Source organism: Populus nigra, chromosome 12 (genome assembly GCF_951802175.1).
Source record: "Populus nigra chromosome 12, ddPopNigr1.1, whole genome shotgun sequence".
In the NCBI taxonomy this organism is placed as follows: Eukaryota; Viridiplantae; Streptophyta; class Magnoliopsida; order Malpighiales; family Salicaceae; genus Populus; species Populus nigra.
Genome location: NC_084863.1, coordinates 3,676,598 through 3,701,045, shown reverse-complemented (window position 1 = coordinate 3,701,045; position 24,448 = coordinate 3,676,598). Strand labels below are relative to the sequence as shown.

At 34.8% G+C, this 24,448-nt stretch overlaps 3 protein-coding genes across 4 annotated transcripts; 1 reads left to right on the top strand and 2 right to left on the bottom strand.

Moving 5' to 3' along the window:
- Window positions 1-3,369: 3,369 nt before the first annotated feature.
- LOC133669105 (inositol phosphorylceramide glucuronosyltransferase 1) lies at window positions 3,370-8,015 on the bottom strand. 2 transcript variants are annotated; one of them, XM_062089128.1, is made up of 11 exons: window positions 7,587-8,015; window positions 7,074-7,194; window positions 6,335-6,520; window positions 5,650-5,813; window positions 4,949-5,056; window positions 4,673-4,810; window positions 4,468-4,593; window positions 4,063-4,348; window positions 3,860-3,980; window positions 3,609-3,771; window positions 3,370-3,526 (listed from the first exon to the last, which is right to left on the bottom strand). In XM_062089128.1, the coding sequence occupies exons 1-10, from the start codon at window positions 7,833-7,835 to the stop codon at window positions 3,630-3,632; spliced, it is 1,641 nt and encodes a 546-aa protein (XP_061945112.1). In that variant the 5' UTR covers window positions 7,836-8,015; the 3' UTR covers window positions 3,370-3,526; window positions 3,609-3,629. The 2 variants fall into 2 exon arrangements, with proteins under 2 accessions (XP_061945112.1, XP_061945111.1); XM_062089127.1 differs by having other exon boundaries at window positions 3,370-3,771.
- A 5,736-nt stretch (window positions 8,016-13,751) lies between these two features.
- Window positions 13,752-16,127, bottom strand: LOC133669106 (cell division cycle 20.2, cofactor of APC complex-like). Its single transcript, XM_062089129.1, has 4 exons — window positions 15,772-16,127; window positions 15,134-15,676; window positions 14,455-15,036; window positions 13,752-14,364 (listed from the first exon to the last, which is right to left on the bottom strand). Exons 1-4 carry the CDS (start codon window positions 15,868-15,870, stop codon window positions 14,221-14,223), a joined length of 1,368 nt encoding a protein of 455 aa, XP_061945113.1. The 5' UTR covers window positions 15,871-16,127; the 3' UTR covers window positions 13,752-14,220.
- Window positions 16,128-20,628: 4,501 nt separating this feature from the next.
- On the top strand, window positions 20,629-24,346 carry LOC133670145 (leucine-rich repeat receptor-like protein kinase PXL1). The gene is made up of 2 exons (XM_062090635.1): window positions 20,629-23,540; window positions 23,741-24,346. The coding sequence occupies exons 1-2, from the start codon at window positions 20,897-20,899 to the stop codon at window positions 24,148-24,150; spliced, it is 3,054 nt and encodes a 1,017-aa protein (XP_061946619.1). The 5' UTR covers window positions 20,629-20,896; the 3' UTR covers window positions 24,151-24,346.
- Window positions 24,347-24,448: the final 102 nt, after the last annotated feature.

Sequence of the window (24,448 nt, the reverse complement as noted above, 5' to 3'; positions counted from 1 at the left end):
TATAATCACTTCTATTTTTATTTTCTTTTTTTATTAATTGATGACGGTTGAGTTCTTTTCTTTTCTTTTCTTTTCTTTTCCCTTGATGACCCCACAATTAGATGGTTCACCTAGATTCCCACCATGGTATAACTATAGGTTCATTTACTTTATGAGATATTCCATTCACTATAATATTATATCATAGTTGTCCCTCACTCGTACGTGGCCTACATAAATTTTTTTTACTTCTATTTTATTTCTTGTATCATCCGCCTTAAACCCAAGAGCCAAGAAACCTCATCACCTTAGCCTTGGTGTATATAATAACTAAGAACTTGATGAAAATGCTGGCATCTTCTTTTTCTTGATCAAATTTCCTTTTCATTTTTTTTTCCATCAGGGTTTATCATTATCGAAGGAGGAGATCATCGATCATGGTAGTTTTGAGGAGGAGGAAGAGGAGGAGGAGACTGTTTGAAGGATTACTTGCTGATAACAATGGAGTAGCCTTGGAGCCGTGGCCTTGAGATACAAAAGAGAGATGATGACCAGAGGGAATGGAACCTCTAGGCAAGTCTAATTCTTGGCTTTGAATTATCCTCTCCTTTTTCGTTTCTTCTTGTTTTTTCCATGTTTGGTTGCCAAGAAAATGGAAGAGAGTACAAATAATAAAGCATATATGGAATCTTAACTCCCGATTAGATTCCAATATTTCTTTTCTTGAAGTTGTTATCTTACGTCTTTCGGGCGACCAGACAAATTCTATCCCACTTCCCCAGCGCTTCTGTATCCTTAAACACCGAAAAGGGAACCATTAATTAATCATTTTAGAACATAGATCTTTACCATATTTCTTAATCGTTGTGGTCGTTTACAATATTTAAAATTGCAGACTTCGCAGCTCAGCTTGGTTTTTGTCGTTCAATCACCCATCTATTACTTTATGTGTTTGCACCTGTTCATCCACTGTTGTTATCAGTAGCTAGCAACAAACCGATTACTGCATAGAAATTGTCTCAAACGAGTTAGCGAACAGCAGTTAAAACTGCAAACCTATACGAGTTAATAGGTTATGAAAATGCTAGCTAGGGTTCATCACAAGGAACAAAGTTTCAGTTAAAGAAGTCATGAAGGAACAATAGCACATGATTGATTATTGTAGGTAGACATTATTGGCACGGACCATGTCACCATATATATGGTGCTTTCAGAATTTAAATTGCCAGACATCAGCTGTCCTTCATGATTGTCACCAGCGTGGAATTACAGGTACAAGGGAAATGTCAAAGCATTTATAGTGACACAGTGACATATACACCATGCTCACGCAACATTGGAGCCTGTCTACCACGAAGAAGTCTTAGTTAGTGCATGCAAATCTAGTAAAGCTATGGAACACACACGATCATGTCAAATATCATGTTATGTAACTTCTGAGAATGTACGTTGAGATAGTTTTCACTCAATTTCAGTACTAATTGTGCTATAATATTTGGCGAGCGTACATGCCACCCATAGCCGAATTTTTTTCCCATCTCCTATCATGGGATTTCCTCATCTTATTCGGTTGCATCTACTTTCATCTTCTCTTATCCTGTCCAGTCAAATTTACTCACCAAACAAATCATAAATCTCACAATCTTGATGGAGATCTAAACTGTGATCCGTTCCAAACACAAGTGAGGCAAGCTCTTCGTGCCTGCAAAGCTAGAGTACTGGAGAAGCAGAATTTGTTCCAAATACATGAGAAAGAAGATAATGTAGTAAAATACTCTAAATTATGAGAACTTCCTGAAATTGCAGACGTTAGGCATCAGAAATGCATATTCTCCAAGTTTGTACTATAACTAACAAACAAGCAACCTCAGATATATATGCATGTCCAATCCATGTCCTTGTGAACTAAACTAAGAGGAATTAATCTCAAGATTTACCTTTCAGACTATGATCAGCTTGCTTGTGGTTAATTAGACGAAGTGTTGCTTTCCATCTTTTCACAATCTTAACCTCAAATAATGATGCTCACATGTACAGGTGGTAAGGTAACTTCATATTGAAGATATCCATGTCCCTTCAATGGACTATGCAATCTTTGCAGCGACCTTTCTTTCGATGAAAAAAGTCACATTATAGCGGTACAAACAAAGTTTGTAGCTTTCTGCAACTTTAAAGTTAAATTAACAGGAGTTGTCATGAACTATACAGCCTTTAGGATAAGGATGATGATTCAACAAAGTCCCACCTTTCAAAATCTGCTTTTCCTTTTTTTAATCTTTAATTTTTAATTTTTCTGGGCAAGTCGCCATGTGTCTTGATTAGTGGAAAATGACAACGAAAAAGTAATTCTATATCAATTGGCATTTTTCTATTGGTTAATGAGTCATCAAGGACTCAAGGAAAAGTAAATATAATCATTAATAATGGTGGGTTAGTTCAACGACAGTTCACTAAAATTGAAGAAGATTCAAACATCAAATAAGCAAACGCAACACTAGAAAGTAGAAACCTTCCACTATCAATTAATTACGATCTTGTTTCTGCCTTTTCCGATAACCTCCTCCATTCTCTAGTGCCAAAGCTGATATCATACTCAGATTTCTATGGTGGATTGGCTTGTTGCCATGTCTGCAGAATCAAAAAGCTTGGTGGTTCGAAAGACCCAAAAGGTTTCCCTTTAAAAAGCATATTACAGAATTTATTTATTTTTAATTATTTGCTTCAAAAGGGAAATGCATCTGTGCACATTAAACAGTCCGGTTTAGGGCTCGACCATAAACAGAGCTGACCAATGGTTACGGTTTAGGGCTCGACCATAAACATACTTATTAGCTGTGAGTATTTTATAAACATAATTATTTGACTCATTATTAACCATCTATTTTACTTTTAAAGAAAAAGAAACCCATGTAAAAGGATTAATTTAAATAATCACATATTAACGAGAACATAAATAATAGAAGAATATAATAATAATTAAATAGGTTTTGTACTTAAAAACATCTTTAAACCACACAACATCCATTCATAGCAATAATCATAAACACCATCCTAATATGAAACAAATCTCAATGTCATGGTAAAAGTTAAGCTTTCTTAAAACATTGAATAAGTTACTAATTATTCATAATCAATAACATAATTATAATTTTTCAATACTAAATACATAAATTCAGACATATTAATTGTCACAAATTTTGGACCACTTCAATGAAACACTTTGCAGCAGCTTCTTCTTTTTAGAAAAAACGCTTTGACGAGAAAAAAGGTAGAAATACCATGAAAGAGAAGAGCTCAGCACAAAGGCAGAGCTAAGTGTACATGATTCATAGTAGAACAACAAATTACAAATTTAAGTCAACTAATAAACTGTTTATCATTCAAAATCAATAGAAAAATCTTGGTACTTCTAACATATTATTACCTTGAGAAGGTGAAAAATTCAACCATTTACATCACCAAATTTCATTAGTTGGATCATACAAAATTGGGTGTGTGCCTTACTGTCAAGTCCAATCAAACTGTTCCTGAAAGAATATTACAAGACCTGGGAAGAGGAAAATCTCTATACTGTTACAAATCAATTGCAATGTTGAGTAGATTACAAATCAAAGGGAACGTACACTTACATCAACATTTTAAGCCACCGGTCAAAATAAGAAACATTCGTTCCTAGCTCGTGTTGTGTCCCGGTCTTCAAAGCCTTTCAAAAATGATCTGATTGCAAGATGTTCTGAAGCATACGTCATGAAAGATGCTAAAACCAGGCCTCCAGCAACCATCAACCCTAACCTGCAAAGAAATCACATACTACTTGTTAATTTCACTCCCTTCACATGGAGGGCTATCTCTCAATATAAAACCTGATAATGCAAATTACCTCAAAAATAGAGCAGTAACACCAAAAATACAAGGTAATGAAGGGGCACCAACAGCCAACAAAGCCATCCCTAAACCATAGTACCATGCAGCAACATCGCAAGTTGACCCCTGCCGATGACCTGCGGCAGAAACAGGCATTATAAACTAATTTAAATTAAAAAGAAAGCACTTAGCACGGATATGTAACCAAAGTCTACAAACCTTTTCTAGAATCATAAGCCAAAGATTCAGAATGAGGAGAAAGTGATGAAGCTTGAGTTGCCATCCTCTTTCCCCATAGATAGATCAAGTGGAGAAAGCCTCCAAATAAAAGGAAGAAGATTGTGAATGTCCACTCATACATCAAGAGCAAACCAGTCCAGGGCATCACTTGCCGAGGCACAATTGAAAGACCAAACCCAAGGGCGATCAAAAGAGCCATAAAACACATGAAGATGGAAACTCCACCCAAATACGCTGGCACCTTGGACTGTGCGTCATTGGAGAACTGTTTAGCATCACAATAAAAACTGTAACTTGCGCCAATCAAGTCAACAAGTAGTGCAGCTACATAGGCCATTTCACTATTGACCATCAAACTTAGAAGAAAGGTAGGAGAGAACTAACTTGATAGGTGGAATTGCCAGCAGATGATGAAGAAATACCAGTGTAAGCAAGTGCTCCGTTTGATCTTATTTTGTAATAGAGGTGCCTAATATGATCACATAATGAACCTCTACAGAATGCTCTTGTCTGTACCAATGATTGCATTAGAGAAGAAAATAGATCCCCTCAATTACCATTTGAGGAAAACAATTGTAGAACAGCTTACCTGAAGAAAAGAGCGGTAGTAACAGAGAAGTACAAGACATAATGGTAACAAGAAAAGAACTTTGACAAGAAGTTCATCTTTTGGATTTTTGCCACCTCCAGTTCCAGGAAGGGACTCATCAAGCTGTTCCCTGACTCTCTGCAACATTACCAGAGTTATTTAATCTGCAATTATTTACACTCCAAGAGTGTGGTTGGAATTGAGTTTTCATAGTCACGGTTTTGAAAAAGCAGCAAGAGAAATACAAGCTAATTTAATTAAAGAAAGAATTAATACCTGCCAGACATCAACAGGTTTTAAAAGCCAAGATGTCCACCAGTCCCAAGGTTTGAGGGGCCCAAGTGTATAGTGAATAACACGGAGTTCATTCTCATCTACCATCCACTGCATTGAAATATAGAAGTTAACACCATTTAACAATCAAATGACGAGCAAATATAAATTAAACATTACCAAGAATTATTAATTTATTGTTTTGAACAAAGGACCCTAGCAATTGAGGATATGGAATGAAAAATTTATCAGAAGCACAGCACACACCACAATCGAATGTGCAAACCGTGAACCAAGGACTTTGTAGCTCAATATCTGTTCATGCTTACAGCTAGTCAAAAGACTTAAAGTCCCATCAAAGTTAGTTAAACCAGGCAGATTTAATGTGAACTAGCATGTTGAACAATTGAATGTGCAAACCGTGAACCAAGGACTTTGTAGCTCAATATCTGTTCATGCTTACAGCTAGTCAAAAGACTTAAAGTCCCATCAAAGTTAGTTAAACCAGGCAGATTTAATGTGAACTAGCATGTTGAAATTGTTAGATTTACAAAAATTGACAAGAAAGCAGAGGCTGAGCATATGATACTCTGCTCCCCTTATTAGAGAAAAAGCAAAAGAAAGCAGCATCAGCAGTTATACAGGCAGTCAATCTGCACTATCAGCATAAATAAGAATCATCTTATTCTCTGTTCACATAGTACCTTGTTAGCAAGCATGTAAAGACCAACATCTGCATTATATAAAGTAGAGAGCCGCTCCATATCAGGTACAGGTCTACTTTTCCGTACTTCCTCAGGTAAACCAGGTTGGAAAACATGTGCATTTGGAAATTCTTCATAATAAGAGTTGAGAAACCCCTGATCTCCTGTTATTGGAAAAAAAATATGAGACAGAATATCAGAAAAATAAACAGCTGGATGACAATATCCATATAGAATGAAAGAAAGAGGATAGAGAATTTAGTAAAGGTAATAAAATCAACTAGACTGCACAGATAATTTTCTAGGAGTAGTCAATGCGAGGTAATGTATAATTGAACTACTAAATTTAATTTCACTAAAATTAGCTCAAGCCTCGATTGAAAGAGAATTGTAAGAGTTATGAGTAATATTTATTAACTGATGAGAAAGCATAACTAGGCACATAAATTATCAAAGACCGCCTAACTTAGTGGTATCAACATTGTTAGACAGAGCTAAGTTTCCTTCAAAATCATTAGATCAAATACAGCAATTGAGTGTATTCTTTGATAAAAAATCACAATAATCCAAAGTTTTAACACCCAACCAACAGCAATGAACACAATTATATTTACATGAAAGAAGCAGGCATTGATGAAAAGCAGGCACTTGATTATAATTACAAATGATAAGAAAGAGACTTCACCTCCCGTGTAAGAGGGCAAAGTGGTTACTTTGCTCATCATGTTATTGAAAACTGTTTCAGATGGTTCCACCACCATGACTCCTGAATTTAACCTTTCTGAATGCTTCAGATTGGCACAGAATTTCGCACACTTGAAAAGATCCTCAATGCTTTTGACCACAATAGTATCCGCATCAAGATATACAACTGCATGAAAAAGTCACCAGGAGGTAATCAGCACAATTACTAAAATATATGTTGTTTGGCTCGTGTCAATCTAAAAGAAAAGAAATGGGGAAAACCAGAACCACAATTTTGAGTTCTCAGAGCCCACAGAAAAACATAAGTATAAAGCCTGAGATTTCTTACCATGCAAGAAAATCAGATTTGAGATTTTTAAATTTTAACAAAACCTGAGACAACTAAAACAACACGACCATATAATTATGCTTCTCTCTTTTTGGAGATGAGTGGACCTAAGAGATTGTGAAACTTTACCTTTATAATAGATAACACTCAGAAAAAATGTTTAGCATTTATTCTCCAAGAACACACAAATGGTGGTAAAACACAAACTTGAAAAGATCCCATCACAATCCACCACCGTTTTAGATGGATGGAGAAAAACTCTTCTTTTATCCCTACTTTCATTGGAAAAACTTACCATTATAAAAATATAAACCCCAAACAACAAATGAAGCAATCAACAATATTATGATTGGAGTCGAAACTTCAAAAACAAAAAGGGTAGAAATTATACCTTTTTTGTAGTTAGTCATGTTAAAGATTTTTAGTTTAGTATATACACCCCAAAACCTCTTCGGCCGAACTTGATTAGGATTCGCCAGTAAGCTGATTTTCTCCACTATCCACCCATCAGCCTGCACAACAATATTCATTCGAAACCCCAAAACAAAACAACAAAAAAAATTAAACAACTTCAAAAAAAAAGAAGCAAAACCTAAATCTAACGCAACCAAGAATTCTAAAAGATAAATAAAAAACAAATCTCATCATCTTTTTTTCTTGAACTAATCAATTAATCAAAATAGAGTTATAACAACGTAAAGCTAAAAACTTCATACTCTACCTTATTTAAATCGTTTTTCCTTATTACTCACCAAATCAAATATATTAACTAAAAAACGATTTCCTTTATTTTATTCACTTTCTCCACCAGGAATGGATCCACTCTTTACTTAATTAATTCACCAAAATCCCATTTTCAAAGCTGAATTATCTCGGAAACCAAACAAAAATAAAAAAAAATTACCAGTAAAAGCTTCTTGGCATAATCAGAGACACCATCAGAGACTAAAACGACAATATCTTTGGTGGATCCAGTATCTCTAATTGATTTCCCCAAAACCCTAACTCCCAATAAAAACTCATCTCCGTATAACAACGTAACGTAAGCCTCCTCTGTTCTCTGCGATCTCTGAATCGAAGCAGCGAGACATGTATAGCTTATTAGATTCAACGAGAATAGTGTAAATAGAGCAACTAGTTTTAATAACTTCATTGATAATTTACGATTTTGTGTGTGCTTGGATTGGGGATTTTCTTCTCTCTCCGGAAAGTTTTGAAAAATCTGGGATTTTTACGAGGAAGAAAAAGGAGAGATCAGAGAATTTTAAAAGGGTTTTGAATTATTTTTCTTTTTGGTTTAATTTTATCGGCGTCGTTTTTGACTTTTTATTATTATTATTTGACTGGTCCTGGCGGTCTCTAAAAGTGATGGGTTCTTACACGATGTGGCATGATGCATAGATATCTGCCCATGTTTGCTGTTGATGTTAAAGCATGGTTACCGGATTTGACTCAGGTTAGCCTGCAATACAGTTCGCGTCATGGATCAGGGGAATTAATTTGAATTAATTTGAATTTAAAAGGATATATGTTATTGTTTAAAAAAATATATAATTTTTATTAACCTTGTATAATTTAGATCTCGCATCAACAACGGAAATCCGAACCAAGTTTTATAATTAGATATCAAGTTGAAAACATATGCTTTGTAAGATTTTTTTTTTTTATATATATATATATATATATATATATATATATATATATATATATGAGGCATATAGCATGAGTAAAAGTCAGGATTGTTAAATTTTAAGGTTTGTTTAGAATTGTACTAGCAGTGATAGTTCAAAGTGTTTGAACCAAGTTTTATAATTAGATATTAAGTTGAAAACATATACTTTGCAAGGAATTTTTTTTTCTTAATGAGAGATATAGCATGGGTAAAAGTTAGGGTTCTTAAACTTTAAGAGTATAACCCTAAATATTATAGAGAAAATTTTGATATATTTAGAAAAAAAAATCTCTAATTTAATAAAATAGCCTACAAAGCTGTTTAAATATAAGAAAAATATTCTAATTAGTAAAATTCTAATTAAATTAAAATTTCAAAGCTAAATAGAATAAAAGAATCCAAATATAACTAGGAAAATAAATAAAAATCCCAAATAGTAACTTTTAGGTCTTATTTAAAGGCTTTCTCGACCTGATTATGAAATTTTAATTTTATAGGAAACAAAATCTTTAAAATCTATTGTCAAAATATCATTTTGATATAATGATCAGATCAAAAGTTATGTTTGTTTTACTAGAATGCAAGCTAGACTTTTCTAAAACTCCTCGAAACTTCAAAAAATCTTAGTAATTAAGGAAATAGAACAATAAAAATAATTGTGCCAAAAATAATAAAGAAAGTGTCCCCCTTCAGTCCCCTCTACTTATGAAAACCTTGTTCTCAAGTTCAATGTTGAAAATTAAATTCGACCATACCAAAGGAATAGATACATATAACAATGTAGCTAGCTTAGTCATAAAGTAGCATGTCTTTGACCTGTAAACTTCAAAATTTAATTTATGGTATGTACATGCTAAAGAGAAATTCATATTTAATGTTATACTTTCCATTTTTATGAAGTCACTTGTAATTCTTTCATAAATTTTTCTAATTTAAACTTCACCTCCTTGTCATCTACTACTTATAGTGCTCAACTTTTCTATATAAAAGAACTCCAAGATAATCTTCTATACTATCTTCATAATACATGTTAAAAAATTCCATGTCTTTTATGTCCTTATTTGTAAGATCCTTGTCCATGACTGAAAGATCACATTTTACCATTGTCTTCTTCAACTTAATGTCAAAAGATGGAAACTGTTATTCGGCTTTCCTTTTGATCACGTCATCTTCAACATGATCAGCGAGCTTTGAAATTTTGTTTTCATCAACATCTTCCAAATAGACAAGTGGTTGTCGATGTGGATCTTCAAGAATAGGTATAGGGTTAGGCCGACTTCAAGGTAAGTCTTCGGGCATGTTTACTTTATTATTGTAATGTTTATGAATGTTTGTCATAGTGAGAAAAAGAGGCATATGTGTGTTTTGGTGATGCATTTTCATTATTTTTTAAAGTATTTTTTAATTGAAAAAATATCAAGTTAGCATTTTTTCATGTGATTTTAATAAGTTCGTGTTTGTTAGATAAAATATATCTCTAGGACTCGTGTATATTTAGCTTGTGTATTTTTCTTATTTTTCTCTCAAATCCAAACAAAGCAAACCAATTGACAACTTATCTCAAGTCTTCGTAAACATGTTGACTTGAGCTTTCTTGATTTTGCATGAGCTTCCTAGCAGTAGTAAAATATCCATCGGTGGTTACTGATGAATACAATAAATAAATAGTTTGTTAATAAAGTTCATCATAATCTATTAAATGGAAAAATTCCGTCGATGTTTCTGTTTGCATTTATTAATTTTTTTGTAGTGTATATAGCATTTCTTGTGAATTGATATAGTTTTACTATATACAATATAGATTAGTCCCTAATATAAATGAGGAATAATGATAACAAATTAACCACATCCCTATGATGTGTTAAGGATCGAACACAAAATAGTCTTCAAATTACTATCATCGGTATGTCAGCTACTTCGCATCCATATTTTTTCTGCATGTTATAACGAGGACTTGGTGCAAATATCACACTATTTTTCAGCTTTGTACTTAGCAGGGGAAAGAGAGGGTGAGTTATATTCCATCTTTGAAGACTATTTTGTGTTCAAAGATAATTTGCACATCTTCTCTTGGCTGCTGCTCTTTCTTTGATGGAATTTTGATTCATTCATCGAAAAAATAAATGGATGAGTGTAAATGAACAATTATAAGAACAACAGGAAGTATTTTGTTATAAGCATGTAACTTTTGGGCTTGTGTTAAATAAGAGAGAGAGCATGACCTAGTTATAGAGGGTGTTTGTATGAGAGATAACTTATGTTTTTTTTAGTAAAAAGCATGTTTTTATAGTTTTTAGAGGTGTAGTTTGTGCTTAAAAGATATTGTACCTTTGACAAAAAACCATCACACCTTCAAACCAAACACACCTTATATTCGAGAGAAGGAAATCTTCTGTAAAGGTAGTTATTTTTTTTATTGAATCCAAGAATTTGGTGTTCTTAAGGTTATTCTTTTCACATGGTTGGTTGAATTTTATGTTCTAGATTGTATGTTGGTTTCCTTTGGCTTAACTAATACTGTTTTAGCATTTTTATATATATATATAAAGATATTGGATGTTCGGAAGTGTGGTAGCAGTTGTTTTTCAAAATGTTTTTCACTCGAAAAATATCAAAATAATATTTTTTTTATTTTTAAAAAATTAATTTTTATATCAGTACATCAAAACGATCCAAAAATATTAAAAACAAATTAATTTTAAACAAATATTTTTTAAAAAAAAAAAATTCAACCCCTGGAACGTAATATCAAATGAGGGCTTAATAGGACTTGATGGTTGGTTCAAAATCCTAACATATATAGGATTAGAACTTATCTAAAACCAAGTTCTCGGATTTACAGAAAAATGAAAACAAGACTTCACTATTGAATGTTATTAAACTCAAAAGACTTTATTAGTAAAATCAGTTATCTTTTGTTTTAATGGAAGCAAAGCCGCTAACCTAGATGGATAGAGTGCTGAACTTTTTTAAGGCTTCTTGGGGGATACTAGGTTGAAGAAGTGACTGAGGCTATTGTAAACTTTTTCCACACTGGAAGTTGCTCTCTGCAGTAATTATCACATCTATTATTTGATTCCAAGAGTTTAAAACGCCCACAAAGTCACAGATTCCAGGCCTATATCATGCTGTACCACCATTTATAATTAAATGCATCTCAAAGATGAGGAGCATGATTGATCCAAATTATGTTTTTTGGAAGAATGAAGTAAAATCACTTGTTCTTCTCCTGTGGTGCTACCAAAGAGATCTGGAATTTCCATACTACAGTTGATTAGTGTTCAAAGATCGGTAGCCAATTGGGATTTCGAGTTCGAGTTCGCTAAGAAGTTCTTGCAAAAGAGAAGATTTGGATCAGTTGCTCTGGGATTTTCCTGGTGCAATTAATTACATTTATTACATCTAGCTTGAAAGAAACAAGAAGAAGAAAGCCAATTGGGATTTCGAGTTCGAGTTCGCTAAGAAGTTCTTGCAAAAGAGAAGCTTAGGACAGTTGTTCTGAGATTTTCCTGGTGCAATTAATTACATTTATTACATCTAGCGCTTGAAAGAAACAACAAGAAGAAAATCATAGCAATGAGATCACCAGCATTTGTTCTCTAGTCAAGCGCAGATCATCCAATCTGTCCAGTAAACAAAAAGAAAAAGACACAGCAAGAGAACATGAGGTTTCAACGACCAAAGTAACCCAGTTCAACACGGAAAAAAGGAACTAATATGCTGTTGAAGCAATACATCTAGTAAATATACTTCCTTGGCCGATCATCCAGTAACTTCTTGCCAATTTTGTAGGCAGCATACGTATCAATAACTGCACACATAACCTGTTGCCTATTTAGCGAATTATCCAGCCAGTTGATCAAAGAAAGGATGGAATTTCTCGGTTCAAGATGCCGAAGAACCTCAAGATAACTAGCCAAATCCCTGGCCCCGTACGTGCCAAGAGCAGGCTCGCCACGAAGACTCACTACCAACTCACTCAACTCCACTAAATTGGAGATTTCTAGCCCATATTCGTTCCGAAGCTTTACAAGGTCATCTCTCTTTCGAACGCCGACGAAAACAATGTCCTTGTTAGCCAGCAACGCTGACAGTTTCTTCAGCAGATGCACGTAATCGACGTTATCTCTGTCAAGCCTGAACAATATGCATCTGTATTTAGTGCACAGTTTCACTAAAGCAATTCTTTTCTCAACAACATGTGCATTTAAATCTCTGCTAAATTTTGGCTCCAGAGAGTACTCCGTGTCGAACCCCACAACCTTGTCACCCGCCGCATCACGAAATAGCAGGTTGAAGCTAAGATCTATGTCATCCTTTTCAGACACCAGCGTTGTGGATAGATCATTGCCATCGGTCATAGGAATAAGAAACGTATCCATTGTTGCAGTGAAAAATATAAAGAATCGATCGATCGAGTGGCTTCGTAACCGTAACTCTTTGTCTTTGTTTATATTTTTTATATACAAAAAAAATTAACTGCCAATAAATAAATTAATAACTTTAGAGTCCGATTAATTTTGTATTTTAAAAATATTTTTTAAAAAAATTAATCTTTTAATTTTTTTTTCACTTTAAATTAAAAAAAAATTGATGTTTTCAGAGATTGTATTCTTAAAAATAATTTTTTAAAAATAAAAAAATATTATTTTTATTCATTTTCAAGTAAAATATTTTTCTAAAAATGAATTACGAACACTATTTTAAAAAAAATTTCTTGTGCAAATAGACAATGACGGAGTAAAAAATAATAATAATTAAAAAAAATAACAACCCACGAACTCACGAGGATTTTTGTAGCCTGAAGAGTCGTGTTATCCATAATTCAAGAGGATCCCAACACGAGAAGTCCAACGGTCTCTTCTTTAATAATTATCACATTCTCCTGCGGTTGAGGAAAAATGGAAAATCGAAGCAGATGCATGGAATGAACTATGAAGGAGAGAAAACCTCGAGGGCAGCATGGCCATTAATCGAGTAATGATTAAGGTTACGGCTAGGGGATTAATGTCTTTAAACATTTCAAGTTAGTCCAAGTGAGTGTTCGTCCATTAAGAAGCCTGGTAATATTGCAGACGGAAGCTAAGGACGGCAGCAAGCGCACAAGAGATTTGATGAGGAAAAATAATTTTTTAAAATTCATAATTTTATTTTCTGAAAATAAATATAATAATGTTTGTCTTCTCAATTGAAAATTTATAAGACATTTAAATTTATCAAGAATAATTGTGCATGTTTTACTGATTTTTCTATTCTTTCACTTCAAGTTTTTCCCATTCTAGACCATGGGATGATGAGGATATTCTATCGATGTTATTTCCCTCCTGTATTCCTGCCTAGTGTTTCGCTCAATGTGTAGAATAATTCATTTGTCGCAGTATGAAAAACGGCATCAAAGAGAGAAGACGGAAATTTACGTGGTTCGCCACATGAGTGACTACTCCACGGGGGAAAACATGAAAGCTTCCACTATGGAGATATTTGATGTTACAGTACACATCTATGGAGATATTTGATGTTACAGTACACATCTACCAACCCCCTCCTTCAAAATCATTCTTTGATCTGTACAGCAATTGAGGGAGGAGGGAAGGGGTGATGCAACCGAACTTTGATTTTGATGCTAGTAGTTGTCTCAATTTGCAAAGCATGGATATCGATTGTGATTGATTTGCCTTCTCCATCCTGACAACAAATTGTTGTTTTCCATGTAACCCAGAACAGAATATGCATGCGAGGATTCTGAGATTCGGTATGAAAAGAAATCAGACGGAGATGACGTTTCAGAAACTAACTGGGCAGAAAATGTATCTTGGCATATCTTCTGCGAGATTTATTGCCTTGTTGTTCTGTTTTCATTTCAGCTTCAGCGAAGGCGATTCAAGTGAGAAAATGGCTCGGGATTTGCTTTGGGAGCAGCTTTAGCAGCCACTTCTGGAACTCCAAAAACATTCCAAAATCTTAACGTTTCATCTCCTGCTGCTGTTGCCACTGTGCAACCATCCGGACTCTGTAGGTAAACAACCAAGTTGGTAAATTAAAGCCAAAAAAAAAAGATCATTAAGAAATCAATTTCAATCCTCAAATTATTTATTAGTACCTGAGCCATGTAAAGGACTCTAGAAGTATGGCCAGTGAGCTCTGCCATTTTCACCATTGATGGATATTTCCAAACAGTGAGTTGATTCTGAGTAAACCCATGAGAGCTAAGTAGTTCCCTTTCATTCTTGTTCCACAAAAGAGAACAAACCTGAGATCCGGTATCAATCGAGTTCAAGCAGGCACCTGTATGTGTATTCCAAAACTTAATACTCCTATCTCCTCCACCTCCTCCAGAGGCTAGCAAATTCCCTTGGAAAGGACACCATGCCAGGGCTTTCACTGCTGAAGTATGGTCCTCAAGCCTGTGAAGCCACTGTGTTGCTGAGTTTGATAATGCTGTAGATCTATCCCATATATGAATTAGATTATCATTGCCTCCACTTGCTAATTGTTGACCTGAAGCGGACCATTTAAGCCCACAAACCTCCTGTGTATGCCCTCTGTAAGTCTCAACAATGTGTGATCTAATTCTCACGTCATTGTTAATGATTTGACCATCCATTCCTCCTGTTGTCAGGATGTGATTGTTCCATGCCAATGACCCAACTCGCGATCTGTGGCCTCCTTTCAATGTTCTTAGCTGTAGAAAAAACACCGAAACAAATACTATAAGCAAACAGTAACAAGAGAAACTTTACCAAAAAAGGACAACATTAAAAGAGGTATGGGCTTATTACCTGTCTATTGGAAGCAGAATCCCATAACTGTATGTGAGAATTGTTCAAGCCTATGGCAATATGGCGTCCATCAGGAGCCCAATTGACACTGGTAACGGGTCCATCTTCATCATCAACCGTGACCAATTCTGAGGTAGAACCGTCTGAAGCATCCCACAAATAAACAGTGCTTCCAAGAGCTATGGCTAAAACATTGCTGCTGCCCCAATCCAATAAGTTGAGGTAGAAATCATCCACAAGATCCGGTGCATCCAATGTCCTCTCAGAAGTCTGAGGAATATGTCGGCGAGGCTTGGCGGTTTTGGGCTGGTGGTGGTGATGAGAGTGGTCTTGAGGCATCAACTCGACAGGTGCAGGAGGCTTGTTCTTGAAAGCTAGAATTCGAGTTCGGTTCATGTTCAAGGATTCAGCAAGTTGCTTCCTGTAAGCCTCTCTTGACGGTGAGTTCACTGTTGGATTCTCTTTCCCTTTTCTCCCTTCTGTTAACATGAAATGGGCATAATCCATATCCATGGCTGACCGGTTTGGAATAAATCTATCCAGCTGTTAAAGAATCCAATGCACGAAACCAATTATAAGAACCCAATTCATAATTGAATCATTATAAGATATCAAGAAAACCGAATGCAAAATCTTACGTTTTCTTTAGAGTTCATTCTGGGAAGAAACTGCTGTTGAAGAGGGAAACGAGATTGTGCTTTCAAGCTTGAAGAAGAGTTAATAGACCCTGCATCCATAATGTTAACAACAACCAAAAACAAATAATAGACAGGGAAACAGTAAAATTAATCAAAAATAAAGGAACCCAGAAAGATTTTTCCTTCTGCAAAACAGAGATGTTAGTGATCACAGAGACCCAACAAAATAAAAAAAAAAAAAGTAAAGCCAGAGAGAGAAAAGAAGGGCGATGTGTTGTTGATCCTTAACGAGAGATTGAATTGATTGGGAATTTTCAAACGGAGTTGATGGGTTTAAATAGTGATTAGAGTGCGATTTTTCAAAGATGATGAACAGGTAAAGAAATGGGGAAGAATATGGAGAATAGGGTTTTGCAACGGCTACTTTTTCTTTAAGAGCCGTTGTAAATTTGATTTGACCAAACTGTCCGTTTAGGAGAGACGCCATTGGAGACTTAAGAACAATTCTTGGGCTATGATGTAAAAGGGCTTAGGGCCCAATTACTTGAGGAAGGATACTATGAAGGCCAATATTGCGTAGGCCTAAAAAATGGAAGAGTCCTCATACTAAAGGGATGCAATATTGAAATATAAGGCGTTGCCATAATTTTGGGTTTTTTTTATTATACATCTCCTTCATAGTTATTTATTGAAATAATATTTTATTTCAATCTTATTATTTAAAATTAAATTTTTTATTAATTTATTATATTTTTGTAATATAAATTATAAATTTGATAAATTAACAGTTTTTTTTAATTAGTTTTGCTTTTTAATCTTATTTTTTTTATATTAAATTGGTGAAAAATTAAATTTTATAAAGTTTTTTCATATATTTTTTTAAGTTATCTCAGCTTTATAATCTAGAAACAATACTTAGCGTGTTAACTTAAGTTGATTAAGATTGTTTTTTTTTAATTTTTTAATTTAATATTAAATTAATTAAAAATTAAATTTTATAATCAAGTATAATATAATTGAAATAATATCTGCATATTAAAAAAAATTCTTAAACCACCTTCAAAAATCCATCTAGCCCCAAATAACGTCATCAAAATGATTAGCGATAGCACATAACACAGGCTTTCAGTAAGTAAGCTAAATGAATAATTATTTTGTATCATAAGTTTTATTTTATTTTTCAAAATTTTTAAGGAAAAAAAACTTGCTAATCTTGATTTATTATTTTCTAATCGTAAAAATAGGCAGACCATTTTTTTATTTCCTAAAATTTTGGTAATTGTTTGCTGGTTTCTATAATTTTTTGAAAATGAGAAGCTAAAATAAATAAATTTTTTGTTTCACATTAATTTTTTTAAAAAATAAAAAACTTCAAAATGATATTAAATAACACCCCAAAACATTTATGAACCTAATTCTAATTTTGAAAGACCAATACAAGATTCAATCGATAGTTAAATAGGTTTGTTTCTTTTCTTAATTTTAAAATTTAAATATTAAGACCATCACCTAAAACATATATTAAATTTCTTTAAATACTTACAATAAGACAGAAGGATGTATCCTTAAGATTACTCTAAAAAATATCTATTCTTAATTAACAATATATATAAAGCTAAAATGTGTGGTATTTTTACTGCTTACAAAACTTTTAATTTGGTCCTTGAATTTTTATTTTGCACGACTGAACCTTTTTGAGATCAAATTAGAGTCCAATTTTTTTTTAAAAAAAATGAGGGTTGAATTGAAAGAAAAAATACTCAAGTGAAAAAAACCAAGTAACATAGATGGCATATTGAAAATTTTGGTCAAAAAATCATTTTGAGTCCCTCATGTATTTTAGCTATTAGGTGAGCAGTCCCTTAAACTTTACAATTGGTACTGAAATTCATTTTACTCATTTTTTTAGTTTTTTTTTGTTGGAGGAGAGAGAAGAGAACGTCAGATTCCAGCTTGAAGAGAGAAAGTGTCTGATGGTAAGGAATTCAAGCACCAAAATGATCAATGTTTGTGTCAAATGATTCCATGTGATGATATGAGCTAAGATTATATTTTTTTTTTATCTTAAAAACACCCAAAAAATAAGATCTGAAGTTATAAATTTTTTTGTTTGAGGTGTATTTCGAGTTTTAGGGCAGTTTTTTTATTTTTTATGTGGTCATTGATTCGTTAAATAAGGTCTATGGGGTGTTTTATAGGTTTTTTAGGTCAAAATAGGTTGAAAATGATTTTTTGAATAAAAACGCTAAAGACCTTGTTTTTTTGGTTATTATAGCGGCCGAGAGCAGACATGTCCTCTACTGATATAGACGACACGTCCTTTTTCTTCTGATACATGGGGAGGATGATGCACCATCCATCCTATTAAACGTTTTTTTTTTTAATATAGGACCGCGCACGAGCCATTGCTTGATTAGGCCGGGCGCTAGGCCTAATTCTTTTGTTTTTAATTTTGGTTTTAAAAAATAATGCATTAGTTGATATTTTGTTTTCAATAAATGTAGAGTTTATGTTTTAATTTATTTGTGGTGTTTTTTTTTAATAATATTGGGTGTTTTATTTCTTAAAGAGGTATTTATGATTCATGATTTTTTTTATATAAAAAAGAAAAATGCTTGTTTTTGGTCCAAAAAAGTTGGACTTGGTCTGTATTGAAGAATATTGTTTTGCTCTATATTTTTTTTGTTTGGGCTGTGTTAGGATTAGAGCCCAAAGCCCACCATCCATGTACAGTTTAGTGATGATGGGCCTAAAGGTGTGAGTTTGAGCAGCAGCGCTGTAAGCACTTAGCACCACTCTTTAGCTAAATTGCATCAAATGTTAATCCAAAGCTTAGAACCGCAGCAATACATGAAAAACTGGATGTTGCTTTTTGAATCCATTTCTTTTTCATTTTAAAAATATTTTGAGAACAATTTGATTTTATTTTTATTTTTTTATTTGCTTTAAATTATTTTTTTTTATATTTTTAGATTATTTTGATGTGATACTGTTAGAAATAATTTTTTAAAAATCAAAAAATATAGTTCGATATGTTTTTAAATAAAAATCATTTTGAAAAGCAACCACTACCATAAATACCAAAGACTCTCAACAAAACTTTGGCCACAAAAAAATAAAAAACCAAAAGTAATATCAAACAAATACTAAACATCAACCTAGTTACTTTTCATACATGCAATCCTAAATTTAACATCCCATCCATCCCCATGATTCCTCTTCTTCTTTTTGTTCTTGGTGAGGCACCAATTTTCCCATGATGAAAAAAATGATCTGTAGTGGTGGTGGCGGCTGCTTTGGCATAAAGCCATGTGGGGCACCTAATCTTGCACCCTCTAATTGATTCTGAAGTGGGCAAAAATATATTGCAAAAAAGATGAACCAGTATACATATGCTTGTAAGGTAATGTGAGAGAATGCCCCATGGCAATAATAATGGGGGAACTTCGAGCCCTTTCCCTAGGAAGCTGCCCTTGGCACATGGCCTCCAGCCCCTACACCATGTGTTTGTGGGGCATATTGAATTGAATTATTACCTTTTAATTGCTAGAACTTTAGGACCTTCCTACGCTTTGGAGGCTAATATTCTAAATCATGTAATAATGGCTAGGAGCCAGGTAGGTGCATGTGCAGACATTGAAAGAGGCAGCAATCATGTTTTGGCATTTGGTAGGCGAAGGCAATGATTGTCGAGGCTATCACCTTTGCAGAGACACATTTCCCCCATGAGACCCACCATCGTAGAGAAGTTCCATTTTCTTCTTCCCTCGACCTTGCAACATGGGGGAGAGATCCTCCTGTGCCAAATAAATCCTGATGAGGTAAATAGAATGATGATACCCTAGTAATATAAGCAAAAATAATTGAATTTGATGTTTGCTTGACTCTGTAATGATGCATGGAGAACCAGCTCTAGAATGACCAGAGTGGATTAACTTGAATTGTTCGTATACCACATCCATCACCTGTTGTTTTCCCTGAGTTTTAGCAGGGAAAAAAAGGGGTGGGAGCACAGAAGTACGAATTTGATGATGATGCAATATTCATTTTCTTCTTTACAAGTAATTCATGAACATTTACAAATTATAAACAATGAATTATAAACTCCATCAACCACCATGAATGTTGATTAATTATGAATATTCATGAAAACAAGTAATTCGTGGGTTATGAATATTCACCATAATTAATAAACATTCATAAATTATAAATATTCATAAATTATGAGCAGTAATATTTTGATTTTCAAGTTATATAAATTAATGTCTTGGATGGATAAAAAAGAATCCATAAAATTTCTTGAGTTTTTTTTTATTTGTTATTAGACGTGTTCTTCTATTTATTTTTTTAATTTTAGAGCTAAAATTTGATATTTATAAAAAGATATTGAGTATAATTCCTTTGAATTTACTAGATCTTGTTTAAAAATGTATTTAAATAAGATAATATTGTTGAACTAAACATATTATTACATTACATGTTTATTATGATAGTAATTAGTCATATTATTATTACATTACATGTTTAGAAACTAACCATATTTTTCCTACCTTTTCTATTTTTATTTGTGAATTTCTGAAGAACAATAACCGAGTGTGCTCAGTAAACAGTGAAATGCTCACCTTGCCTACAGTAGTCAAAGGTCATGATGAGCAAGCAAGCTCAGAGCATAAAGTACAATCTTAAAATATACTATATTTCAGATTAACAGAAGATAAGTACAATTCAGTTTCAGTTAAATGTCCACGAGAATGAAATTAATCATCATTACTTACTAGGTTATTAATTACCTAGCTGGGTTGACCATGTAGATGAATCGATAATATAATCAACAGGCAAAGAATAACCAACTACTATCACTGAAGGCACATTCTTTCCATGTTTTAGTGTCTGGTGGATTTCCAATGAGTCCAAACCTTAACACTCATTAAGTGCAGATAATTAGCTGGTTCTGATCCCAAGATCCCACGTAAACAGATTAAACTAGTAATCATTGTTCATTAATTATGGCTGGTTAACTTCTTCCTCGCTCATATAACATCCTCTTGCCACACTACTCCTCTCTGTTCCACAGAGCCAGAAATGTCACACAACTAGAAGAAAACAAACTCAAAAGAACAAAAAAATGCAAACCCTTTTGCTGTTCTTCGACATTTGCATTGCTTTCTCTCTTGTTTTTGTTGAGGGAGTTCAAAGTGTACAGTATGATGAATTGTCAACTTTGTTGTTGATCAAATCTAGCCTGATTGATCCATCAAATAAACTTATGGGTTGGAAAATGCCAGGCAATGCAGCTGGGAATCGGTCTCCCCATTGTAACTGGACTGGAGTACGGTGCAGCACCAAGGGGTTTGTAGAGAGGCTTGACCTTTCCAACATGAATCTCAGTGGCATTGTATCATATCATATTCAGGAGTTGCATACTCTTTCATTTCTCAACATCTCTTGTAATGGGTTTGATTCTTCGTTGCCAAAATCACTAGGAACTCTCACCTCATTGAAGACCATTGACGTAAGTCAGAACAACTTCATTGGCAGCTTCCCCACTGGTCTAGGAATGGCCTCTGGATTGACTTCAGTCAATGCATCAAGCAACAACTTCTCAGGCTATCTTCCTGAAGATCTTGGCAATGCAACATCACTCGAAAGCTTAGATTTTCGAGGGAGCTTCTTCGTAGGCTCAATTCCTAGTTCTTTCAAGTATCTGCAGAAACTGAAGTTTCTCGGCCTTTCTGGTAATAATCTGACCGGAAGGATTCCCAGAGAGATAGGCCAACTTGCTTCTCTAGAGACCATCATTCTTGGATACAATGAGTTCGAAGGTGAAATCCCAGCAGAGATTGGAAACCTCACCAGTCTTCGGTATCTTGACTTGGCAGTCGGCAGACTCCGTGGCCAGATTCCTGCTGAATTGGGTAGGCTAAAGCAACTTGCAACAGTTTATCTGTACAACAACAATTTCACAGGAAAGATTCCACCAGAACTTGGTAATGCTACATCCCTTGTATTCCTGGATCTTTCGGATAATCAGATTTCAGGACAGATCCCAGTGGAGGTAGCAGAACTGAAGAATCTGCAGCTCTTGAATTTGATGCGCAATCAACTGAAGGGTACAATTCCTACCAAGCTTGGTGAATTAACCAAATTGGAGGTGCTTGAGCTATGGAAGAATTTTCTGACTGGTCCTTTGCCTGAGAATCTAGGACAGAACTCACCCTTGCAATGGTTAGATGTGTCATCAAATTCATTGTCAGGTGAGATTCCACCAGGTTTGTGTCATTCTGGCAATCTCACTAAACTCATTCTCTTCAACAATTCCTTCTCTGGCCCAATCCCCACAAGTCTCTCAACCTGTAAGTCATTAGTACGTGTTCGCATGCAGAATAATCTTATTTCTGGGACAATTCCATTTGGTCTTGGAAGTCTTCCATTACTTCAAAGGCTGGAATTGGCTAACAACAATCTAACTGGCCAAATACCAGACGACATTGCTTTGTCTACATCACTTTCTTTCATTGATGTCTCTGGAAACCACCTTGAATCATCTCTCTCATATGGCATTCTCTCCGTTCCTAACCTTCAGATATTCATGGCCTCCAACAACAACTTTGAAGGCCAAATCCCAGACCAATTCCAAGATTGCCCATCACTTTCACTTCTTGACCTTTCAAGCAACCATTTCTCTGGAAAAATCCCAGAGAGCATTGCTTCATGTGAAAAGCTGGTGAATCTAAACCTGCAAAACAATCAATTTACTGGGGAGATCCCAAAAGCAATCTCAACAATGCCCACATTGGCCATTCTTGACCTGTCCAACAATTCTCTTGTTGGTCGGATCCCAGCGAACTTTGGGACCTCACCAGCCTTGGAAATGGTAAACTTGTCATTCAATAAACTTGAGGGTCCGGTTCCCTCCTATGGAATGCTTACGACCATAAATCCTAATGATCTTATTGGCAATGCTGGTCTTTGTGGCGGCATACTTCCACCCTGCTCTACTACTTCCACTGCATCAAAGCAACATGATAATCTGCGCATCAAGCATGTCATAGCGGGATTCATCATCGGAGTTTCAATCATCTTAACTCTAGGAATCGCATTTTTCACTGGGAGATGGCTTTATAAAAGATGGTATTTGTACAACAGTTTCTTTTATGGTTGGCATAACAAGAGCAACAAGGAATGGCCTTGGACATTAGTAGCATTCCAGCGAATCAGTTTCACCAGTAGTGATATACTAGCTGCCATTATGGAATCCAATATCATCGGCATGGGAGGGACGGGCATTGTTTACAAGGCTGAGGCTCATCGGCCACATGCAATTGTAGCCGTGAAGAAGCTTTGGAGAACAGAAACAGACCTCGAGAATGGCGATGATCTATTCAGAGAAGTGAGTCTCTTAGGGAGGCTTCGGCATAGAAACATTGTGCGACTATTGGGGTATCTTCATAATGAAACAGATGTAATGATGGTTTATGAGTACATGCCTAATGGAAACCTTGGAAAAGCTTTACACGGTAAAGAAGCTGGAAATTTGTTGGTGGACTGGGTCTCACGCTACAACATAGCAGTTGGAGTTGCACAGGGGCTGAACTACCTCCACCATGATTGTCACCCACCAGTCATCCACCGTGATATCAAGTCCAACAACATCCTGCTTGATGCTAACCTAGAGGCAAGGATAGCGGATTTCGGTTTGGCAAGGATGATGAGTCATAAGAATGAGACAGTATCAATGGTGGCTGGATCTTATGGTTATATTGCACCTGGTAAGTTGCTTGTCTATTCTTCAGACATCCTGTCTGAGCATGAACCATAAATTATTTCATCAAAGAAGCTTGCCATACACTCATCTCATATCCATCCATTCACATGCTAGGCCTAGGGTTGCAAGACCAAGAGTAAGAAAAACTCAAATTGCATATTGCTAATCTGGACTGCTACTGATGTTTTTATTTTCTCGTGACAGAATATGGATATACTCTGAAGGTTGATGAGAAGAGTGATATATATAGTTTTGGGGTTGTGCTTTTGGAGCTTCTAACAGGAAAAATGCCACTAGACCCTGCATTTGAAGAATCTGTTGATATTGTTGAATGGGCTCGAAGAAAGATCAGAAACAATAGAGCATTAGAAGAAGCACTAGACCACAGCATAGCAGGACAATACAAACATGTGCAGGAAGAGATGCTTCTTGTTCTCCGCATCGCGATTCTCTGCACCGCTAAACTACCCAAGGACAGACCATCTATGAGGGATGTCATAACAATGCTTGGAGAGGCAAAGCCTCGAAGGAAGAGCACTTGTCATAACAACGTACAAAATCCTAGAGAAGAGAGGCCAATCTTTAGCACCTCACCTGTAATAGGCCTTCTGTAGGAAGAATAAGAATATCCTCAGGCTTCTGCTCTTGTGCAACTCCTTTTTCTTTTTATGTAAATCTTTTTACTTTCACTCTAAAATTTGTTCCATGAGTTTAGTTGCAGATATAATATACATGAATTGTTCATACTTTCATTTGGTCTTTAAGGAATAAAATAAGCAGATGTCATACTTCACTGCAAATTGTTATGAACTGCTCAGATTCTTTCTTATGCCTTCAAAATAGATCCATTCCGGTGTATCATGTAAATCCTGAATTCAAATCCCATCATAAGCTTATTCTGCAATCATTGGT